We start from the raw sequence: 23581 nt of genomic DNA, 5'->3' as shown, positions 1-23581 counted from the left end.
TCCACCTCTACGACTCCATCTAGCTTTGCCTTCCTCTAGCTTCCACCTCCACTCTTGGTTGCTCCAGCTCCACCTCATCCCTCCAAAACTCCTCTTCCATCTCAGGGGGGTTGTTGCTACAGCCCTGTCACAGCCACCTAGACCATCGACACCATCCCATCCCATCGGCTCTTTGTCTGCACCACGGGCTCATTCACTGTCATCACACTGCCTCCACCATGGCTCCTCCCCTCAGCAATGCCACTGTGAGGCGCAGTCCTGGCTCTGGCCTGGATCACCACCTGGATGTTCCAGCACAAGGATATCCCCTGGATTACTCTTTCTCCACCTTGGATTTTTCTGTTGAGTCCTCTCCTGGATTCCTGTCTTCCACCAAAGCCTTTAACCATCTGCTGGCATTTTTGCACCATCTCCATTAGTTATTTGTCATAGTTGTTAATTAATTTGACATTTAGTTCAGCTGTTGCATCTCATTATTACCAGTACTTAAGTTCTTTCTGTTTCGGTTCAGTTTGTCCTGCCTGATTAACGCTTTGTGGAAGTTTATCCTATGTTGCTGTTACTTTTGATCTTTCATCATCTTCATGTTTGCTACAAACCATGATGTGATCATATAATATTGTATACAAAAAATGAGACACAGCTAAATGTTAATGTTTTGCTAAACTTTTTTTTTTTTTAATCATGTTAATATCTTTACTTCTTTCTTTTAATTTTATGTCAGGTAAGACTAAGAGTATATCGGTAACAGTTTGTTTTAAGGACCAATTCTCACTATTAACTACTTGCTTATTAGCATGTATATTACTAGCATATTGACTCTTTATTAGTACTTAAAGCATATATTAATGCTTTATTCTGCACGACCATATTTTTATATTTAATATGTAACATATTTAATGCTATTACATTGGTGCCTCTAACACAAAAAGGGATACAGGTGAAAAAAGTCAGTGAGGTGCTTGTTTCATGTAACAATAACAACTGTCATTTTTAAAAAGCACATTTTTAAAAGTCTAAGGAGAAAGTTTATATGGGTGCCTGGAAAGTAGTTTAGATCACCTCCCTAGGCTGGTCAGAGGGTACAGTTCATAAATAGACAAACACTTAACGTTTACAGATGGGTCAGTGAGTCCATAACAGTAAATGTGTGAGCCAGTCTGGCCATGCGTGTGGGTTTCAAGTTTTGTCTGCATGTTTTCGACTTTTCTTACGGTCTTGAGCATATTTGTTAAATGCAATTTTTTTATTCATTTATTTTTATTTTTTTTATTTTTTTTGACAGACTGCTTTCTATACTATACAAGAATGTCAGTGTCACACAGAGCATTTTAGATACAGATTTCCACACTATTGAAACATTTACTGAGGAAAGTCCATACAATAAAATAAAATTTTTATACAGTACAATTTTTTTACAAAATTTGTACATTTTGTACAAATGTGTTAAATGCAAACTGTACATTCACACCTGCTTGTTCATTTGCACACACTGTTACATATACAACTTCCCACCATCACACATTTGACATGTTTTAATATTTCTCTTCCATTTAAACAAATTGTGAATTTTAAGTTTACATACAATTACTATAGATAGATAGATAGATAGATAGATAGATAGATAGATAGATAGATAGATCTAAAGGGTAGCCTACTGCAAGTCTTTAATATGTGTTAATCTGCCATCACTGCTTTAAACAAAGGGCTCTAATGGAGGACTGCTGCGCCTATCTAATTTCAGCTTTCTAGCTGTATTTTTCATTAGCGAACATGTGCTTTTATGACATGTTCAAGAAAACATTTTAGTAACATTGAATTAATAAATGGCCTACATCTTATCTGAAAGACTAAAGACTCGTGCTACAACGTGTCCTCCTCCCCCGAAATAGTCATGTACGTATCGACCCATCTCGAATTAGTAGCCTACCCAAGGCGTGGTAACGTCTACGTTGTGTCTACATGTGCTACAAACCACAGTGGAAATACGTACACTCGAGCTGTCAATCAGGAAGTGTCCCGCCTTTTCTTACGTTCGATTGGACATTGCAGCAACCGCTCTGCATATGATTGGTTGACGGCGTTGCCTGTCAGTTTTCAAGCGTTTCTCTGCTTCCTTGCCGCTGAACGATGTTTTGAAGGAGAAATGGGTTCAGGTTTCTTTGATGGGGTCGAAAGGGGGTAGTAAATAATTTAAATGTCTCATATATCCGGCAGTTTACATTGAGCGACTATCAACCAGTGTCTGTGCCGTATCCGCGCTCCTCGTCTGGATAACCTCCTGGATTCGTAAGACTGAAGTTTGAATCTTGTCCGCTGCGCTCCTGTCTTTGTTAACGTATCGTTAGTTGTGACAGGGACGTCCGTGATAAAGTGCAGAATAAAAGAAAGTACAATTTACATTTTAACGACCGGTTTACTAGTCTTTACAGTCCTGGTAATTGTCTGGCTACCAGGCGATGAAAAGCAGAGGGTCACAGGCTGGTTTGTGCGAACAAAGGATATGTTAACTTGACCGAAACAGATCAATGTGTGTGTTATCAATAGAGCGTTTTCCAAAAGCGGAAATTCTGGACTTGATACCTAGAAGTGGCCATTAATGTGGCTAGATTTAGAAAATCATACAGAAGAAGATGGCAGCAACTAAAGGTAAAGCTGGACTACATAATGAAAGCCGTTCTGGTCGGGATAGTGGCAGGACAGACGCAGGCAGTCCCACGGTATCCGCAGCGGCCGCATCCCTGACCACCAACAGGACCTACACACTAGATGACCTGGACACTATTGCCACTGTTGGTAAGTTAGCAAATCAAAACACATTTTAGTCAGCAAGCATATATTTCCCATATTGTTTTCATATTCTCTCTGTGATTTTGCCAAGTAAGACTTGATCCTGGATCAGCATCTTTTGTTGATCCAGGATCAACATTGCTGTTCAAAAATACAGACTTAACCCAATTCCTACCCCTAAACTAAACCTTACCCACGTATTCCTAAAATCAGTGTGAATGATTGCTGATATACAAGGATGTAGAAGCATCTAACCCTGATTTTAAACCTAAAACTGACATTTCCTGAAAAGCCAGATCTCAGTTCTGATTGGTTGATTGAAATGTTCCAGGATCAGCAAGGATGTTGATCCAGGAACATGTTGTACTTGGTGAAATCGTTCACCACTCACCTATACAAAGAGACAAGCTAGAGCTGTATAGAAGCATATTAAGTTGCCCTGGGAATTCCTTAGATGTAGTAATGGGCTGAGCTTATTTTATATTCAGCTGAGGCCATTCATAAAAACCAACATTAGGCTCGTTTCAGCTGCCGTTTTGAAGTGAGGGTCAGAAACCTCCAAAGCAAAGGTAAACAACACAAACAAACTGCTGAGTAAAACTATTACATTTTATCAGGAGTGTCTCCCTACATATATATTTTGAAAGGGTGAATGGCATTAACGTTTTACAAATTAAAATGGCTGTAACGGATAGACATACAGTAAGTTAAGGGCTTATTTTCACAACACCATGGGCCAGTTGCTTAAACTTAGCCTCTGTGTTAAGACACTGCCTTTCCTGATAGCACACATGATGTCACATCATGGAGACGTCTATTTGACGTTCACATTTACATCTGCAAGACGTAGCTATTTTTTTGAGTGTTTGCTCATCTGCAATACGCCTATAGGACGTTTCCTTTCAGATATCATGTAGACATTTAGAAAACATCTTTAAAATGTTTATGATTTAGAATTTATGTACAACTGACAACTTAAAGGTGTCTATCAGATGCTTGTGCACAGCAGATACTAGCCTGACCAGCTAGCAGTTAGCCAAGGGGTTATCAGTCTTATTTTTGTACTTTCTTTTATTTTATTTTATTTATATAATTTTTTAACTCAGATTAATCTATTTTTATGCAACCAAAAAAAAAAAATTAAATAAATAATATATATATATATATATATATATATATATATATATATATATATATATATATATATATATACTTATGACCAGTATTAAAGAAAAACAATATTAGATGACTTGAAAATCTAGTCTAGTCTAAACGTTTTATGCAACTGGGCCCAGGATGTATGAAAAAACTATATATATTTATATTATATTTAAAAAAAAATGTCACATGGATCAGCTGAATGCTCAAAACCCAAGTATGCAACAGTTAAACATATTGAACAGACTGTATGTCAATTGCTCTTAGCCTAGTTTTCATTTGCATTGACTAAGGCTTGAAAACACCTCTTCAATGAACATGTTTTCATGATTCTGTATTAAAATTCAAATTGATGTCGATATCATAATGAAGGAAAGAGTCTAATTGAAACATAAAGGAAATAAATTAATACAGTACTTTTATTAGTCAAGAACACATTCAATTAATCTAAGGTGACAGATAAGACATTGATAATTTTACAGATGATTTCTATTTCAAATGAATTGTTCTTTTGAATCTTGTATTAATTAGATAATCTTGCAAAATTTCTCACAAATTTTCCCCCAAAAATATAAAGCAGCACAAGTGTTTTCAACATCAATAATAAGAAAAATGTTGAGCAAACATCAGCTTATTAGAACGAGTTCTGAATGAACATGTGACATGGAGGTTTAATGGCAGCTGAAAATTACATTTATAAATGACTTTTAAAAATATATTAACAGTAATATATTTCACAATATTACTGTTTTTACTCTTCAGAATTCAGCTCACAATGTTTTTTTCTAGCCTACATTTTATAGACCAGTGTGCACTGTGCAGAATTTTTAAAGGTAATGCAAATTGTAATGCAAAATTTCCTTGTAATATACTACTGATTTGCAATTTATGTTAGTCTTTAAAACTTAAGCCAATGAGAAAATGCAATATCATGTACATTTCTTCTTCTTCTTCTTCTTCTTCTTCTTCTTCTTCTTTGTTCTTCTTGTTCCTTACGCCCCTGATGACCTCACTATCTTACTTCACTCACACATCTAACACATCTTCATTATTTTCATTACACACCTTCTCTTCTGCTCCTTTCTAAACACCAAGTGCTTCCCGGTTCTGATTTGGACCACGTGATTTCAGGCAGAAGCTTAAAGGAGTACTACTTAAAGAAACAAACATCATGACTAAGAGAACAGCCTACATCAGTCTAGTCTGCACTAACTTCACCAGTGATATTACGTCATAGATGAGATGACAGCCGTGTCACGTACATCTCGAACTGATCTAATTTTAGTCCTGCCATTCCTTCTAAGGCCTTTTATTAGTATTTCTGGTGATATCTACCTATTTTAGCTAGACTGTATGAAACTGAAAGGGCAGCTCATTGTTTAAGAGCCTCAGGGTGAGGAGGAAAGCAGCTGAAGTCTAGGCAAAAAAAAAAACCGGTCAAGTCTGAATGTGCAACACAGGCATTTTGCATGTGTCAGCATGGTTTGTTTTTGTTTTTATGGTGTTTGCTGTTGTCACAGTGTATTTTGGTGACAGTTGATAAAGATTTTCCTTGTTCCTTTTTTTTTTTTTTTCTGTAATTGACACTCGGTTCTCGGTCAAAAAACAAAACAAAGATGAGCTACAACGAACTTCACCGTGACCAGAGCTGATGCTGGACTGGAATAGAAATAGGTAAAGTCTGTTCAGCTGAAATTTTGTTGGCTGAGAGGCAGTTTGTTGCAAGATAACTTTATTATGACTGGTTTATTCATTTTGGGTCAAAAAGACCCCGAAGACCATCTTAGGGTTAAACTTTAGCTCATATTTACCTTTTTGTTTATTTGTTTGATTCTAAAGCAGAAACAGTCTTCCATACCATACACTGTAAACAGTACATTGGTACTCCATATCAGTCCCCCCAGGTTACAATTTCACGAGAAAATGATTGTCATGCTGGATTCCTGTTTGCAAGCCAGTGCAGTCTGGCAACAGTGAGGATTAGCCAGGTGCTGTCCAGTTCCTTTGAAGCTTTTTTTGCTGTTAGTTTACATTGTAAAGAAATCAGAAGATGAGAGAACTTAGAAACTTGAGACAACTATATTCAAATCCTTTTTTATACAACTTATTTAAAAAAAAAAAAGAAAAAAAAGAATCAGCTTAACATAAAATTTTCGGTTATGCTTTCATCAAACATAAACTCAATCAGTTAAGGTTTTTTTTTTTATTTTTTTTTTTACCTGTGGTTCCAAGTTCAAAGAGCTTGTATTTCAAGATATACTAAGAATTCACGTTACAGAAAAGAGATGAAAAATGTTGGTAGTTCTTCTAACCCATCAGTTTTTAAGAGTATGTTTGTTCAGCAGACAGAAAAGGTGATATAGAGTTATTTCTATACACCAAAACAACTTGTATACTCATTGGAATTTAAAAAAGATTTCACCAAAGAACACTGATCACTGTAATAGTAACTTAACACAACTGAAAATAACAAAGATTACAACAAAACATTATCAAAATCACTACATGGAGCATATTTTATTTCATTTATTTATTTAGCCTTCTGGATAACAAATATGTGTGCCACTGCCAAACTTAATATTGAACGTTCTCACTATTTAATATTCTAAGTTTAAGTTTAAGCTTATAATAAATAGCCTAAAATTTAACTTTATCTTATTATTATTGTTTATGTATTGTCCTTTTCTACATTTTATAGTCGAGCCTACCTTTAACCTGTTAGCCAGCACCCCCTGGGGGACTCACAGCTGAAAGTGCTCTACCAAACTTATAATTGTGACAGTTTCCTACTTTAGTGTGTTACAAACATAATTTTGGTGTCTTTCATGCTTTACTTGTGACTTTAATTTTTATCAACCAGATTTGATAATGCTCGAAAATATTAAAAGTTATAGACACTGAAGTGCCTTGATTTTTTTTTATTTATTTTTTTACCACACTTATATATATTTTTTTTTGATATAACAATACATGAAATCAGTCCTGGAGCAATCTAGAAAAGTAATGGGTTGAAAGGCACATGTCTCATGAGTTTCTATTTAAAATCTGAATAAGATATCATGAAAAAATATTTACAAACTGTATTGAAGGCTTCTACAAACTATTTAGTCATCAAACATACCGCTGCATAGTTTAAACACTAGACAGAAACTTAGACATCATATAAGTGATTTATTTCAGCACTAGAAAAATACAATAAGAATAATTTGAGTAAGAATAATAAGAAAAATAAAAAAAGATTTAACTTTGTATTCCAATTACAGAAAATCCTGAGATTGCTAGAAATGCAGCATTTACAATGAATTACAATGCAAATAAGTGCTGATATGCTGATGGCCACTTATACAGATGGTAATAACACAAATGCGCCAAAGTAAATAATCCACTCTCTCTATTCATATAGACACGTTCACTTTGATAGCCATGATCTAAATAAAGTAATAGCGAGCTGATTTGGGCTGATTTGCACTCAAACAGATGGTAATCATGCAGATATATTCACATTCAACATAAAACACACTCTCACATATTTAAAAACTGTTGAAAAATAAGACAAAAAAAGAAAAAGGCGATCGCTATAAGTTCCGCCTCCATCAGCTGACTGGTGCGTCAAATATATTCAAATATACTATCTTTTACCTATCTTTCATTCATTCTTTTTTTCTGGTGGATCGTCTCATTCTGTTTGTGACACTGTATGCTAGAGCTGCACGATTAATCGTTAAAAGATCGCAATCTCGATTCAGACACCCTCTCAATCTCATTTCTAAATGACAACGATTCCCAACGCCCTTCTGCGCAATGCCGGGGATTACATCCTGGTGGATGGCACACTCTTCCCTATCGCCAGTCCATCAGTGATTGATCAGGCGTAGGCTACATATCGCGATTGGGATACGCGGCCATAAACGTGCAGGTTATAGTGGACCACAGGGGTGTGATCTCTGACCTGGTAGCAAGGTCCAGCAAGACTTCAAGTTCCTCTGACGAGAAGCTTGGTGCCCTTTATTACGTTGCTTCCCCAGCATATTCTGTATCTAACTCTCTCTCTGTTCATTGTAGATAGGTTGCTTTTTATTGAAAACATTAACCAATGGCAATCAATACCGCTTTAAACAGTATATCAATACTGATATACAGAATATTCCTGAGCAATCGATGCCAACTAATTCAGCACCCTCACTTTGGACAGCGCTCTTGTAACGTCGGACGTAAGAGGCAGCATGCTAAGAAGCTTCCTAAGGGACACTTCGGGGAACACACTTAAGAACATAAAAAACTTTGGTAAGATATATCTTTCGAGGTCTTCTGCTGAGTGAGCGTTATCGGGGAACTGGGCCCTGGTATGTACTGCGTTTTTATTAGAGGTGGGCATAGATTAATTTTTTTAATCTAGATTAATCTCACTGTGATCTTGAAATTAATCTAGATTAAAATGGCTCATTCGAATTCTGCCGAAGGCATTCAGAATATGTGTTACCCAAATAAAATTGACAAACAGTAAGTCTTTGAGAAGGGGTTTATCAAGCTAGGTGGTGCATTAGAAAATGGGCTCATCTCCTGTTTCCAAAATGCATCACAAAGTGCTTGAAAAAGCTGTAAACTAATTCCACATTGCACAAGGTGAAAAACAACATTACTCCTGTTTCACACCAATGTTTAAGTTTTTTTTTTTTTTTTCAAGTTTGTAGGTGTCAAGGTACAGAAACCAAATAATAGCACTGGATAGTCTTCAATGTAAAAACGAAATATACAATCAAACCTACATTTATTCAGACACCTTCATTTATCACATTATTACAGTTTTGCTATATATATCAAAAATTATATCTGGTGTCTGAATAATTTTTGGTCAAGAGCAGTGAGTGATTTTCATTTTCATTTTCTTGGATTAACATTACAGCAGCCAGTAGCTAAATTAGGCGTGGTCACTTTAAGAGACGATGAACGCATCCAATATAATACACATCCCATTTTTCCCCCAACTGTTTACTTTCACTTAAGAAATAACTGACAGTTTTTTCAAGCATAATTTCCAAGGTGGATATTTTGACATATTTTGTATGTATTTGTCGGCACAAGAGCAAAAATAAGCAAATTCGATGTTCTAGTGTTTTGAGACGCCTTTCTCTGCGTGAGCCCTGAACACCAGAACACCGTGGTGTTGAATTGGGCTCTTTCACATCTTTTTGTTTGTTCAAACTGCGATTTGCATTTGTTCGTTCGGGTGCAGGAGGAACTTCGAGGTGAATTTCGCAGAAGAGAGCTCAGTTCAGTGTTGCTGTCCGTGATACGCGGCTTTCTCTGTCGTGCGCACCTAACGGCACGCGCTACTCTGTTCAGCTTTTCCGCGTATTGTTTTTGGATGCTGTAATGTTTAAATCGACAAGCGGTACGGCTTAACAACAAGTGAGAAAGATAAGCTTTCATGACGATGCACAGCAGTGGCCCGTCAACTGTCCTGAGCATCTTTTTAGGCTGGCCTCAGCCAGTCAGTTATATAAAATATCAAGGTGAAAGTCATCATAGCTTCCTTAGTATAGACCCAGCTCCCAACCCAACTCTGAGAATAGATTAACGGCGATATTTTTTTTATCGCCCGATAACGGCCCACCACTAGTTTTTATTCTTTGTTTTGATGTGTACTGCTTAGACAAATTTAGCAAATACACTAAATGACTAAATGACTTCCTCATTAAAACAATAATTTGCCGCCACCTATTGGTGGTTTAGTCATAATTAAAAGTATCACTGCATTTATACAACATTTATTTGTATGTTTAAAAAATATATAAAACATTAATTTTATACAAGTATTTATTCAATTATTATTATTTTTAGAGTGGCCTTTTATTGCGGCCAGCCTAAGGCAAACCTGAGCAATAATCATGCTGTCTAATCAGCATCTTGATATCCCACACCTGTGAGGTGGATGGATTATCTCTGCAAAGATGAAGTGCTCACTAACACAGATTTAGACAGATTTGTAAACAATATTTGAGAGAAATAGGCCTGTTGACTACATAGAAACAGTCTTTGATCTGTGAGTTAAGCTTATGAAAAACAGGGACAAAGTTTTGAATTTATAATTTTTGTTCAGTGTATGATCAGACACTTTTATAGAGCTTTATGATCATAAATTGTTGACCAGCAAATGACGGCATTACATTTTCTTACATGTTATAAAGTTTATTGTAGCTATATGGGTGCTCAGGTTTTTTTTTTTTTTTTTTTTTTTTTTATACTTTTGCCAAAATGTCATGGTATGGCCTAAAAGATGAATCCCTATGAACTCAATATATAAAACATAGCTTTTCTCCACTCTTCAAACAATAAATAAATAAATCAGCCTTCATAAACAGTGTTTCTTGACTACAGAAAACACTGTACCTATTCAAACATCAGTTCTTTATTTACACTTGCATCATGAATGGGCAGACATCTGTCTCCTGACTGGAGTTACGAGGTTTCCAATGGCATTATGAGGTTTACTCACAAGCTCTTTTGAATGCTTTTCATTGGTTAAATATTTGTAAAACCCAAAAACAGACATAAAGATGATTTATTTAAGATAATAATAATAAGTTAGGCCTATTCATTGTAATTATTTAATTTCCTTTTTGAAACTCTGAATCAGTTAAACCATTGCATCCAAATATGATTCACTGTTTCGAAGCGCTCCAATCAGATCACGTATCCCAAATAATTTGATTCAGATCGGCACTTCAAAGCATGTTCAAGGTATGTTTTTTATCCCCACCGGGGATAAAATTAATTCAGCGGAGGCAGGGATGCATAGACTATTTTTGATCATTCATATCGAGCTAATTCGAATCAATTGAGGTTTACACGAAGGCTTTTCAATCTAATCGAGTCATCAGTTGAGGTATTGTATGTGGTGCCAGCTGAATAAGATTTCCCTGTAACAGGCAGGAAACATGATCTAATAATGTGTCATCAAGTGTGTTGCTTCACATGTTACCAGTCCCGTTCCCTCCCTTCTGACAGCTAAGGCATTTGTTTCTTTCATGCTTGTGTAGCCACGTCAACTCGGTGGTCTCTGAACAAATATTTTTTGTGTGAGGTAAATGTGTTAAATGCCAGCATTCCATGTCAGTTATCCCATCGGTATCGTAGCTCGTAACTAATCACAGTGCAACAACAAGGAAATATATGTCGCCTGAAACCACCTACCCTGTTAAAAAAAAAAGAGCGGAGCTCTGCGGCTTTTTAGCACAACATTAATCAATTTGCTTCTTTTTTTTTCTTGTTTCTTTCAATCTAACACTGTCTTATGACATTTACACTTGTTTTTTTACTGTACTCTGAAGACCCATGAGTCTCAGTACTAGGTTAATTACAATTTATGTTAAATAGATTCTTACCTAATTTAAAATGTTATTAGATAATGTGTTTTTTTTTTTTCAGCAACTTCATTAATAAATGTTTTTAGTAATTAGTATTTTAAAAATAATAAATAGGTAACATCAATCTAAATATCAGGGGCGTTTGTTCTGTCACAGGTCACAAGAACAAATTAATTAAAACAAACAAATTAAACAAATAGAACACAAGCCTCTTTTCAGTGTCCCATGGCTCCTTCATCCACGTCATGCCCCTTAAACCCAAAAACTGCCACTCCACCGCTTTTCCGCCTCTTGACCTGAGTGCTAATAGTACCGGCACAGTTCACTAGTTCTTAGCATATACATTCATGGGCATGTCTGTCAGTTCTTCAAGTTCATGTTTGGTTTAATTGAGGACTAGTTTAGTGCATTTAGTGTGAAGTCTAAGAACATAATAGGATGTATTGGTCCAAATAGCCTGTTGAGTTGTCTCATGTTGGTATTGACCTGTCAGGCTTGTAACAGCGCTCCGTTGAGACCGAGTAGACTGTAATTTGGTGGGTGGTTCAAGGTGCCCTGCTCTTTCTGCTTGAGAGTTCTTTCTCTCGCCATTGATCGTACTTGTGTAGAATCAGAATCAGAATCAGAATGAGCTTTATTGCCAGGTATGTTTACACATACGAGGAATTTGTTTTCGTGACAGAAGCTCCGCAGTACAACAGAATGACAGCGACAGAATGAATTATATTTACAATTGTATTGTAGGTAGGTATATTACAAAATGGAGTTATGTATGTACATATATATTGTGTGCAAAATTTAAGTGTATACTAAGTATGTGTGTTAGATAAATAAAGTGTATGTGTATATAAATATAAAGTGTAGTGTGTTCGCAGTTATTGTCAGCTGTTCATTAGATGGATTGCCTGAGGGAAGAAACTGGTCCTGTGTCTGGTCGTTCTGGTGTTCAGTGCTCTGTAGCGTCGACCAGATGGCAACAGTTCAAAGAGGGAGTGTGCTGGATGTGAGGGGTCCAGAGTGATTTTGACAGCCCTTTTTCTCACTCTGGATAAGTACAGTTCTTGAATAGATGGGAGGGTTGAACCTATGATTCGCTCAGCAGTCCGGACTACCCTCTGTAGTCTTCTGAGGTCAGATTTAGAAGCTGAGCTGAACCAGACAGTTACTGAAGTGCAGAGGATGGATTCGATGATGGTGGAGTAGAACTGTTTCAGCAGCTCCTGTGGCAGGTTAAACTTCCTCAGCTGGCGAAGGAAGTACAACCTTTGCTGGGCCTTTTTCACAATGGAGTCAATGTGAATGTCCCACTTCAGGTCCTGAGAGATGGTGGTTCCCAGGAATCTGAATGACTCCACTGCAGTCACAGTGCTGTTCATGATGGTGAGTGGGGGGAGTGCAGGGGGGTCTCTCCTGAAGTCCACGATCATCTCCACTGTTTAGAGCGTGTTAAGCTCCAGGTTGTTGAGACTGCACCAGACAGCCAGCTCTTTTACCTCCTGTCTGTAAGCAGACTCGTCACCGTCCTGAATGAGGCCGATGAGTGTGGTGTCGTCTGCAAACTTCAGGAGCTTGACAGAGAGGTCCTTAGATGTGCAATCATTAGTGTACAGGGAGAAGAGCAGTGGGGAGAGAACGCAGCCCTGGGGAGCTCCGGTGCTGATTGTACGGGTGCTGGATGTGTATTTTCCCAGCCTCACTAGCTGCTGCCTGTCTGTCAGGAAGCTGTTGATCCACTGACAGACGGAGGTGGGCACGGAGAGCTGATTTAGTTTGGGCAGGAGGAGGTTTGGGATGATCGTGTTGAAGGCCGAGCTGAAGTCCACAAACAGGATCCTCACATAAGTCCCCGGTCTGTCTAGGTGTTGCAGAACATAATGCAGTCCGATGTTTACTGCATCGTCCACAGACCTTTTTTTTGCTCTGTAGGCAAACTGAAGAGGATCCAGCAAGGGCCCAGTGATGTCCTTCAGGTGGGCCAGCACCAGTTTTTCAAATGACTTCATGACTACAGACGTTAGAGCCACAGGCCTGTAGTCATTTAGTCCTGTAATTTTGGGTTTCTTAGGGATGGGGATGATGGTGGAACGTTTGAAGCATGAAGGGACTTCGCACAGCTCCAGCGATCTGTTGAAGATCTGTGTGAAGATGGGAGCCAGCTGGTCAGCACAGGATTTCAGACAGGCTGGTGTAACACAATCTGGGCCTGGTGCTTTTTTCCTTTTCTGCTTCCGGAAGACCTGGCGCACCGCATCCTCGCTGATCTGAATTGCAGGTGCCCCACCTGAGAGGGGGGATGCAGGAGGTGTGAATGGTGAGAGTGCTTGATTGGAGAGGTGTTCAGGATGGGTTGCAGGAGCTGTTAATGGTGTGAACGGTTGTTTGGAGAGGCATTTGGGTCTGGTTGCAGGAGTTGTGAAGGGTGTGAATGGTTGTGTGGGGAGGCGTTCAGGGCAGGTGATGGGTGTTCTTTCAAACCTGCAGTAAAACTCGTTCAGATTGTCTGCTAGTCGTTGATTCTCTACAGTGCTGGGGGGTGGTGTCTTGTAATTGGTGATGTTCTTTAGACTTTTCCACACTGATGCGGAGTCGTTGGAAGTGAACTGAGTCCTTATTTTTTCAGAATAATTCCTCTTTGCCACTTTGATCTCTTTTTCCAGTGTGTATTTAGCCTGTTTATACAAGACATTGTCCCCCTTCACGTAAGCATCTTCTTAGGCCTGACGGAGCTGTCTGAGTTTTGCAGTGAACCACGGTTTGTCATTATTGTAAATTAGTTGAGTCTTTGTAGGAATACACATATCCTCACAGAAACTGATATATGATGTTACGGTCTCTGTGAGTTCATCCAGATCGGTGGCAGCAGCTTCAAAAACACTCCAATCAGTGAGGTCAAAACAAGATTGTAAATCCTGCTCTGCTTCATTAATCCATCTTTTTACAGTCCTTGATACAGGTTTAGCTGATTTTAGTTTCTGCCTGTAGGACGGTATAAGATGAACCAGAAGGTGATCAGAACGTCCCAAAGCTGCTCGTGGAACAGAGTGATATGCATCCTTTATTGTGGTGTAACAGTGATCCAATATATTACTGTCTCTTGTGGGACAAGTAACATGCTGTCTGTATTTTGGCAGTTCACGGGACAGATTGGCTTTATTAAAGTCCCCGAGAATGATTAAAACAGAGTCCGGGTGTTGTTGTTCTATCTCTGTGATCTGCTCAGCGAGTTTCTGTAAAGCTGAGCTCACATGAGCTTGCGGAGGGATGTAAACACTGACCAGAATGAACGAGTGAAACTCCCGCGGCGAATAGAATGGCTTGCAGTTAATGAAGAGTGTTTCGAGATTTGAGCAGCACGTCTTCTTTAACACAGTTACATCTGTACACCACCGTTCATTGATGTAAAAGCATGTCCCGCCGCCGCGCGATTTCCCAGTAGATTCTGATTCACGATCCGCTCTAAACAGCTGAAAGTCCGGCAGATGGAGCGCGCTGTCCGGTATGGTGTCATTCAGCCAGGTTTCCGTGAAACACAGAGCAGCAGAGTGTGTGAAATCCTTATTTGTCCGAGAGAGCAGAAGGAGTTTGTCCGTTTTGTTGGGTAGAGAGCGGAGATTTGCCAGATGGATGCTAGGCAACGGCGTTCGAAATCCGCGCTTCCTGAGTCTGACGAGCGCTCCCTCTCGCTTCCCCCGTCTGCGCGTCCTGAAGCGCTTGATCAGCGCCGCCGCTCCTCCGATAACAACGTTCACTAAAACATCTGAATAATTGAAATCCGGAAAAACATCTTGTGGTGCGTTCTGCCGAATGTTCAGCAGTTCTTCCCTGGTGAAACTGATGGCAGGAATATAACTAAAGACAGGACAAACTAACAAAAACACAAAAACATATGCAGAGCTCGTCACGGAAGCAGCCATCCTGTATCGGCGCCAGCGTTTTTAGCTTGTGTATATATTGAATATTAGCGATAATATCAGAATAATTTTGATGACGATTATCGTGGTAGTACCCTTGCTGTCTATGGAAGAGTCAGAGAGCTGTCAGATTCCATTAAAAATAAAAATACCTTAATTCGTTTTCCAGAAGATTAACGAAGATCTTACAGGTTTGGATCAACAAGAGAGTGAGTAATTAATGACAGAATTGTCATTTTGGGGTAAACTAACCCTTTAAGTGTCCATATTTTTAGTGTCCATTGTTTTCCCATGGGTTTCTGGATTGTAATCATTCTCCTTAAGTCAATATTTCCTATTGTTTCAGGTACAGGAACCTTTGGAAGGGTTTTTCTGGTGAAGGATAAAAAGACAAGAGGTTTCTTTGCTCTGAAAGCAATGAAAATCCCAGATGTGATTCGCCTGAAGCAGGAGCAACACGTACATAATGAGAAAGAGGTTCTGACGGAGGTGAACCATCCTTTCCTTGTCAGACTGTAAGTGAACACTACAGATCATTAACATATAGGCTACAACAGAAATGAGAATCTCATTAAAAAAAAATACAATAAGTTATGATCTGTATAAACATTTCAACATACTTAACCAAAAATATCAATGTATCAAATGTTGTTTGACCTTCTATAATCATCTTTAATTTTTTTCTTTATCTTTTTTTAATTTTTTTTAATTAAATATTTTTAACTATCCACCTTATTTGTCAATGGTGAAGTAAATGGTTTTCTGTGGATGGGTGAGATGTCCACATTGAAAGATGTCAATGAATGAATCAATGAAATAATCTATACTATACCAGTGGTTAGCAGACCTAAAAGAAAATACAAAAAATATAGTTCCCTATCTGTCGGTCACTACGAGTTATGTCGACCGACAAATGGGGGGGGTCTCACTTGGGAGGCCAATCATCTCTGATTTTAAGAGAAAACGCCAATGAAATTGGCAAGTGGATTAACACACCTGAGCCACTCCCCGTGCCAGCGGGTATAAATAGGGCGACAGGTGCATCCACTCATTAGATTTTTGCTTCGGAGCCGAGTAGTCGATGAAGAAGATCACTACAAAGCCATTCATCTTTGTTTTTGGTAGAGCTGTTCCTGGTCGGTGTGACGGCGCGTTACAGTGGTGTCCCTGCGAGCGGCGATTCCCCTGGGCGCTTCGGCTAAAAGAGACAGTTCTCTAAAAGAGCAAATCACGGACGATTCGCGTCTTTTTCAAGATGCCGTTTCGTCCGTGTCCTTCTGGATGCGGTCGTTTCCTGTCTTCGGTTGACGGTCACGAGCGTTGTCTGCAGTGTCTGGGCGTCCAACACGCTGAGGCTGCGCTCGTGGATGATTCATGCGTCTACTGTGGGCGTATGAACATGGCAGCGCTGCGATCGCGTCTCTCACTCCTCAAGGGGAGTGCAGCAGACCCCTCTGTCGCCACCCGTCCCGGTCTCTCTGGCTCGAGCAGAGGGCCGCCGGCTGGCGCTCTGGGAGATCTGAGGATCACAGTGAGAGCTTCTCCGCCGGGCCACGCCCCACGGACCTCTCACTCCTCACGCAGCGACTGTCCCGTGCAGCTGCCGATTGATTCTGCTGGGCCGTCTCACAGCGGTCCCAGCGTGTCTTTCGGTGCGCCGCCCGAGGACCAGATGTCGATTGCTGCATCGGGGGATGGGTTATCGACCTCTGAGGATGAAGGTTCGGCGGGGCTGCCCCCCTCGGGTGTTGTCGCTACTGCCGAATCTGACTTGGAGTTGTCGGCCATGCTTGCCCGGGCAGCCGTGAGTATCGGACTGGAGGTGACTACACCGCCCAGTCCCGAGCCCTCACGGCTGGATGATTGGTTTCTCGGCGCGGGACGCGGCTCACAACCTCGTTCTGCTCCGGTGCCTTTCTTCCCGGAGGTGCATGAAGAGGTGACGAAGTCGTGGACGGCCCCTTTCACGGCCAGAAGCCGCTCTTCTCCCTCTTCCATCCTCACCACCCTCGATGGCGGGGCAGCCAGGGGGTACGTAGAGGTTCCCCAGGTGGAGAGGGCGGTTGCGGTGCACTTGTGCCCACAAAACGCCGCCACTTGGAGGAATCGTCCGCGCCTCCCGTCCAAGGCCTGTAAGCTGACGGCCGCACTCGCTGCCAAGGCTTACAGTGCTGCGGGCCAAGCTGCCTCTGCCCTGCATGCCATGGCTATCCTGCAGGTACACCAAGCCAAGGCACTCAAAACCATGCACGAGGGTGGTACCGACCCGGGGTTGATGCAGGAGCTGCGCACGGCGACCGACTTCGCCTTACGGGCAACGAAGGTCACGGCGCGGTCCCTCGGGAAGGCGATGTCCACGCTGGTGGTCCAGGAGCGGCATCTCTGGCTGAACCTGGCTGAGATGAGGGACATGGACAAAGCGCGCTTTCTCGACGCCCCCATCTCCCAGGCAGGCCTGTTCGGCGACACTGTCGAGGACTTTGCCCAGCAGTTCTCGGCGGTACAGAAGCAGACTGAGGCCATCCAGCACATCCTGCCCCGACGTGTCTCTCCGGCTGCCACCGTTCCGTCGCGGGTAGCGCCTCAGCCTGCTCGTCGCCGTGGGCGCCCCCCTGCGTCCTCTACGCCAGCTCCGCCCCGTGCTGAGAGTTCTTCGAGGCCGGCGCGTCGAGCCCCGCGCAGGAGAGCGGCGCCCCCCGTGTCACTCCCGGCTGCGAAGTCCTCCAGGAAGTCGACCAAGCGGCCCTGACACGGGCAACTCGGAGATGCGGAGAACTGCTCTTCAGGAGATGGCGAAGACAGCGCCACTCCTTCCCCCGGAGGAGGGCCGGGCGGAGAATCTTCAGTTTCTGTTTTGTTCTGTTCCGCCACTGGCCGGACGGGGACCTGGGAGCGTGGCTTGCGCTGCCCAACCCGTCACGCTGGCTCATCCGGACGGTTCGACTCGGCTATGCGATTCAATTCGCCCGGCGACCCCCCAAGTTCAATGGCGTGCTCGAGACTTCGGTGGCAGTCCAGGACGCCCCTGTCTTGCGCGAGGAGATTGCTGTCCTCCTGGCGAAGGATGCAATCGAGCCGGTCCCTCCAGCCGAGATGAGGACGGGGTTTTACAGCCCTTACTTCATCGTGCCCAAGAAGAGCGGTGGCCTTCGACCTATCCTGGATCTGCGAGTCTTGAATCGGGCCCTACACAAGCTCCCGTTCAGGATGTTGACGCAGAAACGCATTATCAAATGCGTCCAGCCCCAGGACTGGTTTGCAGCGATCGACCTGAAAGACGCGTACTTTCATGTCTCTATCCTCCCTCGTCACAGACCGTTCCTGCGCTTTGCTTTCGAGGGTCAGGCATGGCAGTACAAGGTCCTCCCCTTCGGGCTCTCCCTGTCCCCCCGTGTCTTCACGAAGGTCGCGGAGGGCGCCCTTGCCCCACTTTGGGAAGTGGGCATCAGGATCCTCAACTATCTCGACGACTGGCTCATTATGGCCCGGTCCCGAGAAGAGTTGTGCGATCACAGGGACTTCGTGCTTCGGCACCTCAGTCAGTTGGGGCTTCAGGTCAACCGAGAGAAGAGCAAGCTCTCCCCTGTGCAGAGAATCTCTTATCTCGGTATGGAGTTAGACTCGGTGAGTATGACGGCACGTCTCACCAGCGAGCGTGCCCACTCAGTGCTGAACTGCCTGAGTTCCTTCAGAGGCAGGACAGTGGTACCGCTGAAACACTTTCAGAGGCTCCTGGGGCATATGGCATCCGCAGCCGCAGTCACGCCGCTCGGACTGCTTCATATGAGACCACTTCAGCACTGGTTACACTCCCGAGTCCCGAGATGGGCATGGCGCCGCGGTACACATCGTGTCACCATCACACTGATGTGTCGCCGCCTATTCAGTCCTTGGTCGGACCTTGCCTTTCTACGGGCCGGTGTGCCCTAAGAACAAGTGTCCCGGCACGTTGTTGTCACAACAGATGCCTCCAACTCGGGCTGGGGCGCGACATGCAACGGGCAGGCAGCCTCAGGGTCCTGGACAGGACCTCGACTGCTTTGGCACATCAACTGCCTGGAGTTGCTGGCAGTGCATCTAGCTTTGCGACGGTTTCGTCCGCTAGTGCTGGACAAGCACGTGTTGGTCCGCACGGACAACACTGCGGCTGTTTCGTACATCAACCGACAAGGCGGGTTACGATCACGCCGCATGTCTCAACTCGCCCGTCATCTCCTCCTCTGGAGTCAGACGTGGCTCAAGTCGCTGCGCGCTGTCCACATCCCGGGGGAGCTCAATCGTGCAGCCGACGCGCTCTCACGACAGCTCACTTTCCCCGGGGAATGGCGACTCCATCCCCAGACGGTCCAGCTGATTTGGAGTCGATTCGGGGAAGCCCAGGTAGACCTGTTTGCTTCCCACGAGTCCTCCCACTGCCAGCTGTACTATTCCCTGTCCCAGGCCCCCCTGGGCACAGATGCACTGGCACACAGCTGGCCTCGGGCTTTACGCAAGTATGCGTTTCCCCCAGTGAGCCTGCTCGCACAGACACTGTGCAAGGTCAGGGAGGACGAGGAACAGGTCCTGTTGGTTGCGCCTTACTGGCCCACCCGGACCTGGTTTTCGGAACTCATGCTCCTCGTGACAGCCCCTCCCTGGCGCATCCCCCTGAGGAGAGACCTTCTCTCTCAGGGGCTTGGCACCATTTGGCACCCGCGTCCAGATCTCTGGAACCTCCACGTGTGGCTTCTAGACGGGACGCGGCAGACCTAAGTGATCTGCCCCCAGCGGTGGTAGACACTATCACTCAGGCTAGAGCCCCTTCTACGAGGCAGGCCTATGCTCTGAAGTGGAGTCTGTTCACGAATTGGTGTTCTTCTCACCGAGAAGACCCCCGGAGATGCCCGGTCAGAGTCGTGCTTTCTTTCCTGCAAGGTAGACTGGAGCGTGGGCTGTCACCCTCCACCCTGAAGGTGTATGTGGCTGCCATTGCAGCACATCACGATGCAGTGGACGGCCGGTCCCTGGGGAGGCATGACCTGATCGTTAGGTTCCTGAGGGGTGCCAGAAGGTTACGTCCTCCTAGGACACCCCTGATTCCCTCCTGGGACCTCTCTATTGTCCTGGCGGGACTTCAGAGGGGTCCCTTTGAGCCGCTGGATTCGGTTGAGCTGAAGTTCCTGTCTCTCAAGACAGCGCTCCTGATCGCGCTCACTTCCATCAAGAGGGTCGGGGACCTCCAAGCATTTTCGGTAAGTGAAGAGTGCCTTGTGTTCGGGCCGGCCTACTCTCACGTTGTCCTGAGACCCCGGCCTGGATACGTGCCCAAGGTTCCCACCACTCCCTTCCGAGACCAGGTGGTGAACCTGCAAGCGCTGCCCCTGGAGGAGGCAGATCCAGCCTTGTCGTTGCTGTGTCCCGTAAGAGCGCTCCGCATATACGTGGACCGCACCCAGAGCTTCAGAAGCTCTGAGCAGCTCCTGGTCTGCTTTGGAGGTCAGCAGAAGGGGAAGGCTGTCTCTAAGCAGAGGTTGGCCCACTGGATAGTGGACGCCATCGCCTTGGCTTACCATTCCCAAGGCGAGCCGTGCCCCCTGGGGGTGAGGGCCCACTCCACACGGAGTGTGGCCTCCTCCTATGCGTTGGCGCACGGCGCCTCTCTGGCAGACATTTGTCGAGCTGCGGGCTGGGCGACACCTAACACTTTTGCGAGGTTTTACAACCTCCGTGTAGAGCCAGTTTCCTCCCGTGTGTTGGGTAACAGGTAATTGGCGGGAAGGGCTGGCTGGGTGTCTCGCTTGCTGCGCCATTCCCCCTAACACGGGGATGTGAGCGCCTTCTTCTCCCAGTAGAGTTCCCCGGTTGGCGTACCCTGGTCGAGCATCCTCCAGCACCCTCGGCGTCAGACTTGGCGGAGCAGTCTGTCGCCAGGCCCAGTACTGGCGTTAGCATGCCCGGAGCCGGTCAGCCCCCGTACTGGGCTAGGTGTCCATATGGCTGGGTTCCCTGCGGGTAATCCCATATGTGTATTCTTCCACGGTAAGGTTTCCCTCTTGGCAAACCCGTGTCTTCCCTTGACAGATCGCTCTGTCGGTCTCTTCTGGCAGCCGTCCCATCCCTACTCCAAGGTAGGACCTGCCTCAGAGACCCCTTCCATATGTAGTACTGCCCCCTGGGTCAGTCCATATCAGTATATCCACATGTCACCTCCCTACGGGTAGGATGTGGTCTCCGTAGCGACCCTTCCTAAAGGCTCGCTTCCCCATTGTCTTGCCAGCTGAAAGAACAAATAGGGAAGATTTGAAGCAATCTTTCACTGAAGGTTGAAATCCCTTCCATTTACTTTATGTGGGCGGAACAGCAGCATGGCCTTCTCCAGCAGCGATGTACTCACCCTTTGGCCCCTTCGGTACCAAGGTCAGTGAATTTGCGCTGGGGCTTTGGGAAGGTTACGACCTTAAGCGTAGCTTTTGTGGCACGCCAAGGCTTGTCAACAATTGCAGCGCCTCAGGGTTGTGACAAGGTTCAGGTTATGGCGTTTTCCATAGGACCCCATTTGTCGGTCGACATAACTCATAGTGACCGACAGATAGGGAACGTCTCGGTTACGTACGTAACCCTCGTTCCCTGATGGAGGGAACGGAGACGTTATGTCCCCATGCCACAACCTTGAACCATTCGCTGTTGCCGGGACACGTTCTCGGCTCCTCAGCGTAAAACCTAATGAGTGGATGCACCTGTCGCCCTATTTATACCCGCTGGCACGGGGAGTGGCTCAGGTGTGTTAATCCACTTGCCAATTTCATTGGCGTTTTCTCTTAAAATCAGAGATGATTGGCCTCCCAAGTGAGACCCCCCCATTTGTCGGTCGACATAACGTCTCCATTCCCTCCATCAGGGAACGAGGGTTACGTACGTAACCGAGACGATATTTGTTATGTTTGTTTTAGTTTTTTTTTTATTATTATTATTATTATTATTATTATTATTATTATTATTATTATTATTGAAGTGGGTTTGCATGGTCTTGAAAACCTGAAATATATAAGGTAGTCTAAGGTGCATTTATATGCATTTATGTAAAGAAACTCATTCAGGTTTAAAACCACTTTTGAGTGAATAAATGGTGGTATAAAAATAAAACACTATGACAGAATTGACAGACTACTGACAGAAATTTTATTTTTGGGTGAACTATTCCTTTAATGTTAATAAAACAACAAAACACAGAGATAAAACTGCTTTTGATAGAAGAAATGTTATACTGTAAGCCCAGGTTTTTGTAATGTAAAGCCCATTTGTCACAAGCATATGGCAAGTAGACATATGTATATGTAACTACAGTATGACCATATCACATGTAACACATTATGCAATGTTCTCAGGTTCTGGACGCACCATGATGATCGTTTCCTGTACATGTTAATGGAATATGTGAATGGTGGTGAACTCTTCAGCTATTTACGTAGCCGAGGGCGTTTCAGCAACAGCACTGGAATGTTTTATTCAGCTGAAATTGTGTGTGCCATTGAATACCTTCACTCCAAAGAAATCGTCTACAGAGATCTGAAACCAGAGAATATACTACTGGACAGTGAGGGGCACATTCGGTTGACAGATTTCGGGTTCGCCAAAAAGCTCTCAGAAAGGTATGTTAGCAATTGATTGTCTACAAAAACAACATTGTTTAATTTTCATAAAGTCATGTTTCGTACAAACTCAGACAGGGAATTCTCTTATGATCACCAGAGATGCATTTATTTAATCAAAAATGCTATATATATATATATATATATATATATATATATATATATATATATATATATATATATATAATTACATTTATGCATTTAGCAAACTGCTGATCTACTGGAATTTTCACAAAACAACCATCACTAGGGTTACAGAGAATGGTCCGAAAAATGAAAATATATGTTTTATTAACAAGATTCGGAAGGAGCGCATCAGATACTTATTATATAGTATAACAGTAGCTGTATCATTTCATGGCATTTTAGCATTCCCATTGTTTTGTTTTCATTGCCAAAGTAAATGTAAGCCGTTAGACCTGCTTTGCTAAACCTTTGAAATTCTGTAGGGGATCAAATTCAGTTGAGAATTTCATGGAGTTTTTCAGAATCTGTGCGGTAAGTGAATGAAAATGCACATCATTCACATCAGTCTTCATCTTTCATTTAGCCTAATCAACACAGGTGAACCATAATCAAGTAATCAATCCCATAGTATAAATATCACTGACTTCTATCCATTGACAGTTTATCAGCATCCCTCCTCCACCCCTTCTCCTCACTTTAGGTACACTTAGACGGGGAAGGGGGGGGTACTCTAGGTTTGGGCCTTTCCCGAGCTCGGAGC

At 43.3% G+C, this 23581-nt stretch overlaps 1 protein-coding gene across 3 annotated transcripts in view; it reads left to right on the top strand.

Annotated features, from left to right (window-relative positions):
• Positions 1-1659: 1659 nt before the first annotated feature.
• LOC113111242 (cAMP-dependent protein kinase catalytic subunit PRKX-like) overlaps positions 1660-23581 on the top strand; it is a 41575-nt gene continuing 19653 nt past the window's right edge. For all 3 annotated transcript variants that reach the window (XR_003293306.1, XR_003293294.1, XM_026275878.1), the window contains exons 1-3: positions 1660-2796; positions 15573-15741; positions 22591-22854. Coding sequence is in view for 1 of the 3 variants with exons in the window: in XM_026275878.1 (XP_026131663.1) it covers positions 2634-2796; positions 15573-15741; positions 22591-22854 (596 nt within the window). In the remaining 2 variants the exon portion in view is untranslated. The remainder of the gene's footprint in view (positions 2797-15572; positions 15742-22590; positions 22855-23581) is intronic.

This window comes from Carassius auratus, chromosome 1 (assembly GCF_003368295.1).
Source record: "Carassius auratus strain Wakin chromosome 1, ASM336829v1, whole genome shotgun sequence".
Lineage (NCBI taxonomy): Eukaryota > Metazoa > Chordata > Actinopteri > Cypriniformes > Cyprinidae > Carassius > Carassius auratus.
The sequence above is the reverse complement of the archived record's forward strand: the minus strand, read 5'-3'. Positions and strand labels throughout refer to the sequence as shown.